At 45.9% G+C, this 13,253-nt stretch overlaps 1 protein-coding gene across 6 annotated transcripts in view; it reads left to right on the forward strand.

Annotated features, from left to right (window-relative positions):
* Nucleotides 1–310: 310 nt before the first annotated feature.
* Fam47e (family with sequence similarity 47 member E) overlaps nt 311–13,253 on the forward strand; it is a 31,527-nt gene continuing 18,584 nt past the window's right edge. For 4 of the 6 annotated variants that reach the window (XR_015046953.1, XM_085836855.1, XM_085836856.1 and 1 more), the window contains exons 1-3: nt 336–439; nt 6,204–6,540; nt 10,090–10,223. Coding sequence is in view for 5 of the 6 variants with exons in the window: in XM_085836855.1 (XP_085692981.1) it covers nt 363–439; nt 6,204–6,540; nt 10,090–10,223 (548 nt within the window). In the remaining variant the exon portion in view is untranslated. Of the gene's footprint in view, nt 440–6,203; nt 6,541–10,089; nt 10,224–13,253 lie in introns of all 6 variants that reach the window. The other 2 variants (XM_085836860.1, XM_085836859.1) reach the window with 2 other exon arrangements.

Raw genomic sequence — 13,253 nt, forward strand, 5'->3', positions numbered from 1 at the left:
GCCCCCACCCCCACCCCTCTTCTGCTTGGTTGCTTCTCTACAGTTAACATTTGTTTAAAAAACAAACAACAACAAAAAAATCCTCTTTCAGCCTCCAGTACATTTCTTGGATCCTTTTTCTAGTACTTTTCCACCAGGATAAAAATCTGACTAAATCGAGGCCTGGATCCTTCTCTCCCGGGCCAGTTTTATACCTCCAGCTATAGAATGTCAGTCTAGTCTGGGTAGTGTTGGGGGTACTGCTAGGCACCTCAGTTGCTGCGCGCCAAATTGGGCAGGCCCGGGCAGCTCGGGGTTGTGCTGGTCTCCTAGCAACTTGGGAAGCCGTGGGAGAAACTTGCCACACAAGACTGGGCAGTGCCATGGCGGAGTGTGGGCAGCAGCTCCAGCCCACGACCCTGGCTCCTAGACTGCTGAGGGAGCACCAGAACGGCGGGTGGTAAGCATGGTGCTCTTGCAGCTACTAGCAGGGAAACCTGGGTCCCCTGGGCTGGGGCAGAGGTAGACCTCGCTGCTAGGAGTTCTTTCTCCGTGTCCCCTGTCCCCTCACTATTGTAATAGAGTAAAAGGACCAGTCTGGAGCGACACAGCCTTTCCAGTTTGTTGGGGGTTTGCCACAAACCGCCCAGGGGGAGAGGCTGCCCTAGCGTACCACTCTGAGTGCCTGACTTCAACACAGACACAACCTTCCTGGGGTAGCTAACTCTTCCATCAGAAACTCTGGGACCCCTAGTTGCCTGTGTTCAGCTTTCGGCATCTATGACACCTGGAGTCTTGAGCCCTCCAGTTGGAAGCTCTGATCAAGCATAACCCTTAGCAGGAGCTAGCCTCCTGTGAAGACAGGCTGCTTGCTACTTTGAAGGGTTAGTGAGGCAAGAAAGAAAAAGGCTTTTACTTTCCCTTTGCTGAATCCTTGAGAGTACATTTTTAGTTGGTGAAGAGGTATTTCTCATCGGAGTGGTGATAAGCAAGGCAGCAAGCCTAGAATCAGAAAGACTCAGTATGCAAGTTGGTGGTCCTCCTCCATCAGCCTTCAGAACTCAAGGACTAGAGGTCTACCAGTACACCCAGCTCCCTGCGGTCTTGTTTTCTTACTGTGGGATCTAGTCAGTGAGTCAGCTTTGTAGGTTCGAGAGGACCCTTGGGGCTAGCAATACACAGAACTCAGAGCGCTCTTTGTACGAGTGAGCAATTATGAACATTTTGGAAATCTTTGCAAATGCCTCCCCATTTGAAATAATTTGCTTTGAAAGAATTGTAGACTCAGGAGAGAGCACAAATGTCCAAGATCCCATATAGCCTTCTGGAGCTGTTTCCAATGGCAAACACATCTTACATCTTACACATCTATACCCCACCACCAAACCAGGACTGTAGCTTTGTGACAATATAGTGGTTAAATAAAACCTCTGTGTTTCATTAGCTCTCACTTCTGTAAAATTTTTTTGTAAGATACCAACTGCTTTATGAGCACGGTATCAGTTACCTTTCTCATTGCTATGGAAGAATACTGTCAAGAAACAAGTGCTGGTTCTGGCTCAAAATTTAGGGAGGCATTGGTTCATGCTGGTGGGAAAGGTAGGCCTCCCAGGCAGCTCCATCCACGGAGATGAGCACTTTTGGCATGGCTTGCTCATATCGTAGGAGATCAGCAGCACAAATGAATGGGAACCAGGGCCAGACCATTATTATCCCACAGGCTAGCAAGGCCTCACATTCTAAAAGTTTTATAACTTCAAAAGGACCAGTGTTTAAACACAAGAACCTTTGGGGGCATTTTACGCTCCACAACCACAGAGGAACTGCTTTGTGGGACCTTCATTGTAAGTCTTTCTTCCCCCAACAATCACACATCTGTTCTCCAGTTCTGTAATTTTAAGCATTTTAAGACTATTCGCTAGGGCTAGAGAGATGGCTCAGCAATTAAGAGAATCCAATCTGGAGTTGGATTCCCAGAACCTGTGATAGGCAGCCCACAAGTGCCTGTAACTCCAGGTCCAGGGAATGTGATAAATACATAAGTAAGAATAGAAATAAATAATCCAAGCAAACTGGAACAGCACAGGTCCACGTGAGCCTGTGAGGTCCATACAGGATGTGTGGGTCATCATTGGTTCATTTTGTTGCTAAGGAGTGTTCCTGTGGTGTGTGTATATATTACAGTTTCTTTCTTTCTTTGCTTGAAGGTATCCTGGCTATTTTCATTATTTAACTATAACATACAAAGTTGTCATGAACCTTTATGTACATTTTTTTGCAAGAACATATATTTCCATTTCTCTAGGGTAAATGTCAATATATTATATACTGTTGTCTGTGAGAAACAATAGATGTTTTGGGGAAAATCTTTTAGTTTTATGTTATTAGTCAGGCAAGATTTTTCATGAGCTTACAAAAATGTGGAGGGTCAAGGATGGGGTGTGTAGATCAGTTTGCAAAGCGCTTACCTTGTATGCAGCTTTGGGCCCAATTGCCAGCACCCTATAAGCTAGACATTCTGGGTCATGTTTATAGGTGCAGTGTTCAGGAGATGGAGGTGAGAGGCCTAAAAGTCGGAGGTAGTTTAAGCATCTCCTCTACAAGGTTGGTTTGAGACTAACTTGGGCTATATGAGGCTGAATCTATCTATAAACACACAACAAATAAATAAGAAAACACAGAGTTAAACATTTTAACAATGAGAAGCAGAGTAGGATAAAGGAGAGGCCCCCCCCCCCCACATACCTGACCCCTCAGAACTGAGAGTGAGCTAGGCAGACTGAATCTTTTTTGCCAGTTTCAGAATTACGAATCTCAGTCAAATTAGTAGACATCCCATTTAAGTTGTATGGCTGTATTTAAACAACATTTGTTATCCTCTCTGTTTTTAGGAAGGGTAAGGTGTAAAATGGTTTTTAGTGCACTATTAATTATTAATATGACCTGGCTAGCCCCCTAGTTGAATAAGAGTCTTAGGGATTTATTATTTAGCTCTGTGCAATCTCTCAGGTGTGTGCTGCTGGTCCAGCACATCTCCTGGAGACCTTCTGCCTTCTCAGTCTTCCCCCTTCCTTTCTCCTCCTCCTCTGGTCCTAACCTGCAGTCCCCAGCCAGGTAACTGAAAACCTATTCCCTCCAGAAACTGGCCATAGCCACCTTTATTTAACCAATGGTTTTAAATTGGGGAGCAAGGTTTGCACAACAAAAGCAGTTGTATGTGAGAATTCACTCATCTTAAGGCAACAAACTCTTGGGGTACACAACGTAGTATCTGAATACAGAGCAGCACCGGACCAACCCCCAGCACTGGGGTGATTAAGTTAGTTACAAATATAAAGAATATGAACTTCATGAACATAGTTAATAAAGAGAAGGGTTATTGCTAATAGGTAGAGCAGATGGGTCATCAATTCCAAGATGAGATGTGGCACGGTAATGCCTGTACCTTCAGTTACTTGGAGAGTGATTTATTAAGGGCAAGGAGAAGCTTTCTGTAAACTCATTTCCTTTTTTTTTTTCTTTTCTTTTCTTTTCTTTTCTTTTCTTTTCTTTTCTTTTCTTTTCTTTTGTTGTTCTTCCATCTAGATTTTCATAAGGAAGTGAAGCTAAGCTCCTTGTGCACACACACCCATTTACATACGGCCAAGAAGTTCTAGGGTTCACTGGAAACCACTGGGGACCAGGCTAGAATCTCTTTAAAATATTTGATGATGATTACGGAGAAGATTAGGTTTGGTATAAAGGGTCATTATGGATGGCAGGGAGTACAGGCAGAAAGGGATTCAGGGAAAAACACCAGCTCTCAAAATATCTGAGGCAGGCTGGAATTAGTTAGGGTCAGCAGACATTTGGGATCTGAGGCCTGGCTTTAGCTTTCGTTATGCCTGATTATTCTAGATCTGGGATCATCTTCCTTCCCGCATGCCATCTGTCCCATCCATCTTACCTCCGTGGCCTGACTGCTCCCTGCAAGTGGGGGCCATGGTGGGGAAGGAAGCAGAGACACAGGCTGTGTGCAGGTCAGAAAGGGGAGGGGAAATGAAGGAGAGTCTATGGCTCACTTCCGGTAAACTGCGTCGGACCAACCTTGGCTCCATGAAAGCATTCGTCTAGTAATCTAGAACTCAGAAAGCCTTCTGATTGTCTAAGAGGATCTGAGGACTCAGATAACTCGGGGGGAGGGGGAAATATAGAAATGTATCCGCTCCAGTGTGCAGCGAAGCACTGTTGTTCCCCAGCGCTTTGAACTGCACGGAAAAACCCAATTCCATCTTCTCTTAGCCATGGAGAGATTTCTAAAATTTATTTTTATTGTTTTTAATCCCCCCCGTGTGTGTAGAGGGGTGTGTGTGTGTGTGTGTGCACACGAGTGTGCATTGTGTGTAGAGGTGTGTGTCTGTGTGTGTGTGTGTGTGTGCATGTGCACGTGAGTGCACGTGCCCATGGAGGCCAGGGCATTCAAGTCCCTGGGGTGAGTTACACCTGAGCAGCTCTTGACAAGTGTTTTGTTTTTTACTTCTTTGTGCCTCACTTAGGCTATAAATAGCAATAATACTAGCACTGGCTATGTGGAGTTGTTATAAGATTTAAACAGGCTGATGTATAAAAGCACTTAAAGCAGCTCTCGTTTTTTTGTTTTGTTTTGTTTTGGTTTGGTTTGGTTTTTTTGGTAGGGAGTTCTCCATTTGTGTTAGCTATTATGACTCTTTAAGAAAAATTTATCTATTTGTGTGTGTGAGCTCATGTGTGTGTGTTCATGTATGCCTGCCTACATGCATATGTTTATATATGTGTGTGTTCGTGTATTCGTGTGTGTGTGTGTGTGTGTGTGTGTGTATGTGTGTGTTTGCACGTGTGCATAGGCCATCAAGTGTGGAGGTCAGAGAACAACTTCTGGGAGTCAGTTCTCTCCTTCCACCATGTGGGTCCGGGATTAGGTTTGGCAGCAGGCACCTTTGCCCACTGAGCCATCTGTCAGGCTTTGTACTTATGATTCTTATTAAAACATAAAGAAGGCTGGCTGTGTGGGAGACTGAGGCAGTAGCATGGAGAATTCTTGAGTTTAGGTGCATCGGAGACTACGTGGTTGAGACCTTGTTTCACATACACAAACACACAAGAAGACAGACACACACAGACTAAACGACATGTGGGTTTGGTGTCGCCTGTGGACTGTAATTTCACAGCCTTCCTTCTGAGTTGCAAGGAGGAAACCAAACCACCGAGGTTATCTGACAGACCGGTCACTCATTTAGCTACATGAGGACTGTATTTGCTCCCCTTCTCATCTCCATGACAAAATACCCCACACATGGGTTTTTCAGAGGGTGTATAAATGCTGAGGCCCTGAGAGGGTTGTTGAGTTGTTAGTTGGTTGTTGTTGGTCGTGGTTTGTTAAGTAGTTGCTAGAAAAGGAGGAGGAGGAAAGGAAGGAAGGAAGGAAGGAAGGAAGGAAGGAAGGAAGGAAGGAAGGAAGGAAGGAAGGAAGGAAGGGGAGGAGAGAAGGAAAAGAGGAGGAGGAGGAGGAGGAGGAGGAAGAAGAAGAAGAAGAAGAAGAAGAAGAAGAAGAAGAAGAAGAAGAAGAAGAAGAAGAAGAAGAAGAAGAAATAATTAGATATCCTGATGGCAAATTTCAAATTTGCCCCAAGGAACTTGATGCCCTTAATCAGCAGGAAGTAGACTAAGGATAATGGTGCCCCATTTCCCGTCTATCCTTTTTCTTTTTCCCCTCTTCTATCTAGTGTTGGGGAGTTGAAAGGATGGAGAAGGATGGAAGAAAGGACCCACAAAGTCACTGGCTACAGAATGGATTTTTTTTCTTCTTCTTCTAATGTGGCAGAAGCAGTTAGAATGACAAATGCTTAGATTCACATGGATGGCCCTTTAAAATACAGTGATGTGGATGGCACAAAGTGACTTTGAAACAGAGTACTCAGGATAAAAAAAAAGCATCCCATGCATTCAGACTACGTATACACAGAGGGGTGACTCGACGCTTCAATGATGCGTGCAGGCAAACGGTACAGTTCTCATGCAGAACAGTGGTTTTGCTTAAGCAGGCGATGAGAACCAAACACCGCAGAAATCAGCAGGGGCTTTACAGAGCTAGCATAACTCAGCCTCTTCTGCCCCGCCCACTCCTGCAGTAGGTGGAGGCCGGTTTCCTCACACCCTCCTCCCACCCAAGTCCTGGGATGCTCATCATCTGACATGTTGTCTCCTAGGTACCTCGGGAACCTGCCTCCCAAGCGTTTCATAAAGCAGAACCGGCTGGCATGCCAGGGCTTCTTGAACAGCCGGCACTGGGTGTTTGTGAAAGAGGATGACTTCAGGAAAGACTGCCCCCCACACCAGGGCCCCAAGGATGCCTTTCTACCTCTTATTCATCGCGGAGCCCCCAGTGCTACCCCAGAGAAGAGGCAGAGCACACTGCTCAAGGGGGCAACGCTGTTGTCTAAGCTTTCGAAAGCTGGGAAGACATTCCTGGAGGATGTGGAAGCTAACGCGGCTCAGCACCCACTGACTCTCTACCCACAACTTACAGAAGCTCTGCCTGCTGAGGTGATCTGTCTGGGCTTGAGGGAAGGCCTCCTGGGGGCCCCAAATTCTCTGCAGATGCCCAGAAAGCCCTGGGGTGCCTGTTATAAGAAGAAAGGAGGGACTGTACCCCAGTGAAGGCTTTCTACCAGCTCAGGGCAGCCTTCCTTTTTCTACTGAGGAAACAAAACCAAAACGGTGGGACACCAGCTATTTCCTTTGCTTCCTGACTTTGCCTTGAGACTCTCTGAGTACAGGAAGCCATACAAGGGTTGCTTAGTATTACTTATGTCTGTTTAACCTGGGCCAAAGAGGTCTCCTTAAGAACTCACGGACAGCTAGAGGCAGGAGAATCTGAAGGCCATGGGGACTCCACCACAAGGCCCAGGCCAGGCCTGAGCAGGAACTCTGTTGTGTCACCAGTGTCCCAGTCTGCTCCTAATTCATCCTCATCACCCTCAGCACATGCCCCCTGTTATTATATCTCAAAATGTCCCCAAATTTAACTTTCCAACAAGAATGAAGAAATGGCCATCTTTTCATTGAGCAAATGGTAGCTTCCCCAGAACAGGGCTCCTCATCTGGTCTCCCCCAGGTGCTAGAGAGCTTAGAAATGGTTTCTTAGTTGATCACCTTATCCTTAAATGAATCCCAGGCTGAACAGGGCATGAGCAGGAAGTTCTCCACCCCCACCCCTGTTGAGCCTGCCCTGGGCTAAACTGATAAATTTGGGCACACAATTGTGAAACCACAACAGGAGGCACATTGTTATACAGTGTTATACAACCTTCTACATTGTTGTACATTGTTGTACATTGTTACTAAGTCTCCATCCCTTACAAGAATAAGTTTGTTTCCTAAACCTAAAGCATCCTACAAACCATGTTCATAACCTATGCTGAACTTATAACCCCATGATGTATACCTGCCCCTTTGCCTTGCTGAACTGGGCCTGTGATGACCCACTCCTATGTAATATATACTTGGGCTTATCTACTCCACAGGCAGCCTTGAGCCGGAGTCTCCATTCTTCTGTCCAGGAGCTAACAGCCAATGATCCTGACAGCCATTTTCTACCAACCACAACCCTTCCCCATGAAAGGCGCTGCTCTCTGAAACTCCGATTCAGAGGGAGGCAGCTGTTTGGCCAGCCCCTTGTGCACTTGTAAATACAGCTTGTTTTCATCAGACAGTCATGGAAATAAGGTTTTCCTCAGGTCTAACACATTCCTCTGCTCAACACCTTCTCACTCTGTGAAGCCTGTCCTCAGAGGCCCCGAGGGGGATCCTCTCATCTGCTGCTCTCACTCTCCCTTCACTACACTCCAGTCACTGAAAGAGTGAACGAATGAATGCTTCATGCTAGAAAAGTCTTTGGGAAGAGCAGCTGAACTTTCAGATCAGTGATTCCTACACAGCTTTTCCTCAGCGGGTCCCGTAAGCCAGAGGGTCTGAGTCTCGGACAAAAAGCTGGTTGGTTAAACCACAGCTCACAGGGCCCATGACCATGGCACGGGAGGGTGGCTCTCATTTCCTTGTCTGATTTTCCCAACTAGGTTTTGTTCTTTTTTTAGTTTGTTAGTTTTTGTTCTTGATTTTTTTTCCTCCTCTCAGACATTACATTCCAACTGCAGTTTCCCACCCCTCTCCTCCCCTTCCCTCCCCTCCCCTCCTCTCAGTTTCTCTCCTGCACCTCCCCTTTCCCCAAAATCTACCCCCACTTCACCTCCCCTCAGTAAAGAGCAGGTCTTCCAGGGACATCAACCAAATATGGCATAACAGATTACAGTAAGACCAGGCACAAATTCTCACATCAAGGCTGCATGAGGCAACCCAGCAGGGGGAAAATAGTCTCAAAGTCAGAGACAGCCCCTGCTCTGTCAGGAATCCCACAAGAACACTGAGCTACATAACCGGAACATATATGAAGAGGACCTATGTGGAACCCATATCTTTGTGAGCCTACTTGAGTCCCAGTCAGTTGATTCTTTTTTTTTTTTTAAAGATTTATTTATTATATGTAAGTACACTGTAGCTGTCTTCAGACACTCCAGAAGAGGGCGCCAGATCTCGTTACAGATGGTTGTGAGCCACCATGTGGTTGCTGGGATTAGAACTCTGGACCTTCGGAAGAGCAGTCGGGTGCTCTTACCCACTGAGCCATCTCACCAGCCCGTCAGTTGATTCTTATGGTCCATGCTCTCATGGTGTCCTTGACCCCTCTGGTTTTCCCTCCCTCCTCTGCAGGGCTAACTTTGTTTTGAGCCAGGGTCTCTTTGTGGTGCTGAGCTGGGTGCCCGAAGCTCCATTCTACTTTACAACTACAGCAAAGAAACAACACTTCTTTTTGTGTGATGTCAGGAAAATCCAATCCCAAAGCCTAGTTTCCATTGGTTCACTTGATTTATGAGCCTATTGCACCCCTAAACTGTGGCTCAGGTGTGGTCTGCCTGGAGAGTGGAGATATGGTTATGCCAGCTAGGACCAAGTAGATGGCAGTGGAGGGAAAGGCAGTACTTCATGTGTATGTGTACGGAGGATCATGTGTTGAGCTATGTGCGCACATGTGTGCCTATGTAATAGGAGACAACCTCATCTGTTGTTCTCAGGTGCGGACCATCGTTTTATTGAGGTAATGTCTCCCACTGGCCTGGAACTCTCCGGCAGGGTAGGCAGGCAAGTCTCCATTATCTTAGCTCTAAGGTTAGAGTACAGGTGTGCACCATACCTAATTATATTTTTAAAACATGAGTTTAGGATGGAGAGATGGCTCAGCAGTTAAGAGCAATGACTGCTCTTACAGAGGTCCTGAGTTCAATTCCTACCAACCACATGGTGGCTCACAACCATCTGTAATGAGATCTGATGCTCTCTTCTGGTGTGTCTGAAGACAGTGACAGTGTACTCATATAAATAAATCTAAAAAAAATTAAAATTAAAAACAAAACAAAACATGAGTTCTGGGCTAACTCAGGTTCTCATGTTAGCTGGGCAGCAATTTTCTGCCTTCAGTATATTCCCAGAATGTGAGGTGGATCTTCAAAGGAAAATGTAGATACTGTATTCATAGGAGGCATGAGAGATACCTGAGATGCCTGCAGTCAGGAACCACAGAAGTCCAACAGAGACACTCCAAGTGCTGAGGCTTTGGGGGGAGGCTTACAGGCATATTCTACTAGAAGATGGAACCACAACACAGACCCTGAGCATCCAGTGGCAGGGCGGCAGAGGTTTATAGACCTCAGCACAGTGCTCCGAGCAGGGCTTGATGAATAGCATTTGATTTGTTTTTCTTTTTTCTTTTTTCTGTTTTGTTTTGTTTTGAGACAGGATTTCTTTGTATAGCCCTGGCCATCCTGGAACTCATTTTGTAGACCAGGCAGGCCTCGAACTCAGAAATCCACCTGCCTCTGCCTCCCAAGTGCTGGAATTAAAGGCGTGTGCCACCACTGTCCAGCTTGATGAATGGCATTTGAAAAGGAACGCCAAAGAAGTGACTTGGTGTGCTTGTTATAGAATTGGGGCCCATTTTCTCCAATTGTCCCCTCACTCCAAGTCTCCTTTCTTGTGTAGCTCTTATTGCAGGTGCTGGAGGTACTGGACCCTGAGAGGAAGCTGGAGGATGTGTGGGCTTATTGCCAGGATACCAGGAAGCCGATGAAGGAACCCACAAAGCTTGTAGGAAAACGTTCTTCCCAAGAATGCCCGTGAGTACTGCTGATGTCCTTCCCCTGATGAACAGCCTAGGAAGGCCTTGTCATATGTAGAATAATTTTCCTCATTTGGGCTTTTCATTTTGTTAGTTTAAAAAAAACAAAACAAAACAAAACCAAAAAAAATAAAATGACCCAAGAAACAAAATAATGCCGAGTTTCTTTTAGTCCAGGCTGACCTCCAACTAGGATGACATAGCACACCTGAACGCCCTGCCTGCCCTTCCAAGGCTGGGAATTTTAGGCCTGTGCCGCCATGCTTGGGTATCTAGAATACTTGTAAAGAAGCAATGGCAATAAGTTGTGAAGAGGAAGACAAAACGTGGCTCCTCTGGGTATGGTTTCTCTAGCAGTGGCATAAACGTGGGCTCCCATCTAGCTCTCATCAGCAAGAAAACCTGATAAATTGACTTTATGGCAGACCAGTGGTTGGTTGGGTCGTGCCAAGCACATGTGTGCACATATGTGTAACACAGGGAATTGTCAATGATGCACTTGCTAGCCACTTTTTTCTATTTTGAGAAAGGGTTTCATGTACCCAGGTTGGCCTGGAACTCTTAGTCTGCCTGCCTCTGCTTCCAGAGTGCTGGGGTGACAGGCTTGCGCCACCACACCTGGCTACTTGCTTGTCACTTAAGGCATTTATAGGATCTTCTGCTTGGAGATACTGCTCAGGTTTGTATAAACCATGCCCGTAATTGCATGCACCCTCTCTGAGACTTTCCAAACGTCTCTGAAACTGAGTAGAAACTCTCGATTCATGTCCTTGCTCCTCTTAACCCAGAGTATTTAATAATGGCGATGTGGCCACAAGTATCGGTATAAACAGATTTAGGAGGAGACACATTTACTTTGAAAACTAAATGACTGGGCTGGAGAGATGGCTCAGCAGTTAAGAGCACTGACTGCTCTTCCAGAGGGCCTGAGTTCAATTCCCAGCAACCACATGGTGGCTCACTACCATCTGTAATGGGATCCGATGCCCTCTTCTGGTGTGTGTCTGAAGACACTGACAGTGTACTTGTATACAAAAAATAAATAAATCTTTAAAAAAAAATAAGAATACTGGATGATCTCACTGGTGGGTGCTGAGGAGTACGGTGGCATAGGGATCTCGGGTGACAAGGACACTCTCGCTGCGTTGCTTGCTCTCTCGTATATCTGGGATGATAACTCACCTTACTTCTGCCCTTCTCCCACTGGGGAGCAAGAGGACCCATGTGGGGTCCTCTCTGTGCTGGAGGGAAAGTTGCCCCTGGTAGGGACTGGGTGGAAGAGTCTCTAGTTGATGGCTTTTAATGAACAGTTGTCTTGGACCTAAAGTTGAGTCCTCCAGCAGGACAGGTACCTGTCATAACAGTGACGTTTTGGCTCTGGTCTTTGTGGTTTGTATTGTCTTTTAAGTTGCTCAGAACCTGTATGTGGAAGAGAGGAGCATTGTCTACAGGATTATTATACATTATAGAATATATTATATATTAATGGTACAGTAAGAAGATATAGGCAGGATCTGTCTTTCACTTTGAGCAATTTGCTTAGTTAACCCTGAAAAATCTCAAAGGCAAGAAATCCACAAGTGGGAGTCAGTTGGCTATTTGGAAGAAGTCCAGCAGTAATATATTAATATCTTAGCACATAGTAAAAGAAATGTGGAATTTCATAGAGGTGACTTTGGCTGTTAGTATACACATTTGTTTCCTCTGGCCACTGTGAAACTTTAATGCAAACTTTGTGGCTTAAAACAATGGAAATGTTGCTGGGCATGGTAGCTCATGCCTTTAATCCCAGCACTCAGGAGGCAGAGGCAGGTGGATTTCTGAGTTCAAGGCCAGCCTGGTCTACAATAGCTGTTGAGCTATTTCAGTAGTCCAGCATTCTCCTCTCTAAAGCCTGCGTGACACTCAGAGCACAAACTGATTCTCTCACACACCTGCCTGTCATTCCTGTGCTCACCCTTCTGCAGGTGCTCCCTGATGCAGGCTAAGCTCCAGGTGCTCCCTGATGCAGACTAAAGTCCACACCGATCTGCTCATGCTGTGCACTCTGCCCCAAGGCCTTTCTTTGACCTTGCAGTCTAGTTTGATATTTAAGCTGTTTGAAGCTTTTCTCTTCTGGGCCTGGGCTCAGTGTCACTTCAGCAGAGAGACTTTCTCTGTAGAAATTGGATGCTGTCCTGCATCCGGCCGCTTCCCACCTTACTTTTTCTTTACATCATTCGTGAGCACCTGGCATATGATTGTCTGCCTCGATGTCTCCATCCTGCTTAGCTGAAGCCATGCAAAGGTAGGGATTCTGGTTATCTACACAGTTGGATCGGCAAAGCTTAATCTCCAGCACATATTTGGTGCTTGAAAGCTATCTCTTAAATGAATGGAAGACAAGTTCATATTTGGATATCTGAAAAAAGGGTAGGTTCAGGGGCCATCCTGGTGGAATACCTCCCTCAAGAAGAAAGGCATAGGCTGAGGCTATAGCTCAGTTTTTGGTTTTTTTTTTATTTTTAATATTTTTATTACATATTTTCCTCAGTTACATTTCCAATGCTATCTCAAAAGTCCCCCATAACGCCCCCCACTTCCCTACCCACCCATTCCCATTCTTTTTTTTTTTTTTTTTTTTTTTTTTGGCTTTTTTCGAGACAGGGTTTCTCTGTGTAGCCCTGACTGTCCTGGAACTCACTCTGTAGACCAGGCTGGCCTCGAACTCAGAAATCTGCCTGCCTCTGCCTCCCAAGTGCTGGGATTAAAGGCGTGCGCCACCACGCCCGGCTCCATTCCCATTCTTTTGGCCCTGGCATTCCCCTATATTGGGGCATATAAAGTTTGCAAGTCCAATGGGCCTCTCTTTCCATTGATGGCCGACTAGGCCATCTTTCGATACATACGCAGCTAGAGACAAGAGCTCCGGGGTTCTGGTTAGTACATCATGTTGTTCCAACAATAGGGTTGCAGATCCCTTTAGCTCCTTGGGTACTTTCTCTAGCTTCTCCATTGGGAGCCCTGTGATACATCCAATAGCTGACTG

The sequence above is a fragment of the Mus caroli genome, unplaced genomic scaffold (assembly GCF_978045245.1).
Source record: "Mus caroli unplaced genomic scaffold, Mus_caroli_1 scaffold_4, whole genome shotgun sequence".
NCBI lineage: Eukaryota > Metazoa > Chordata > Mammalia > Rodentia > Muridae > Mus > Mus caroli.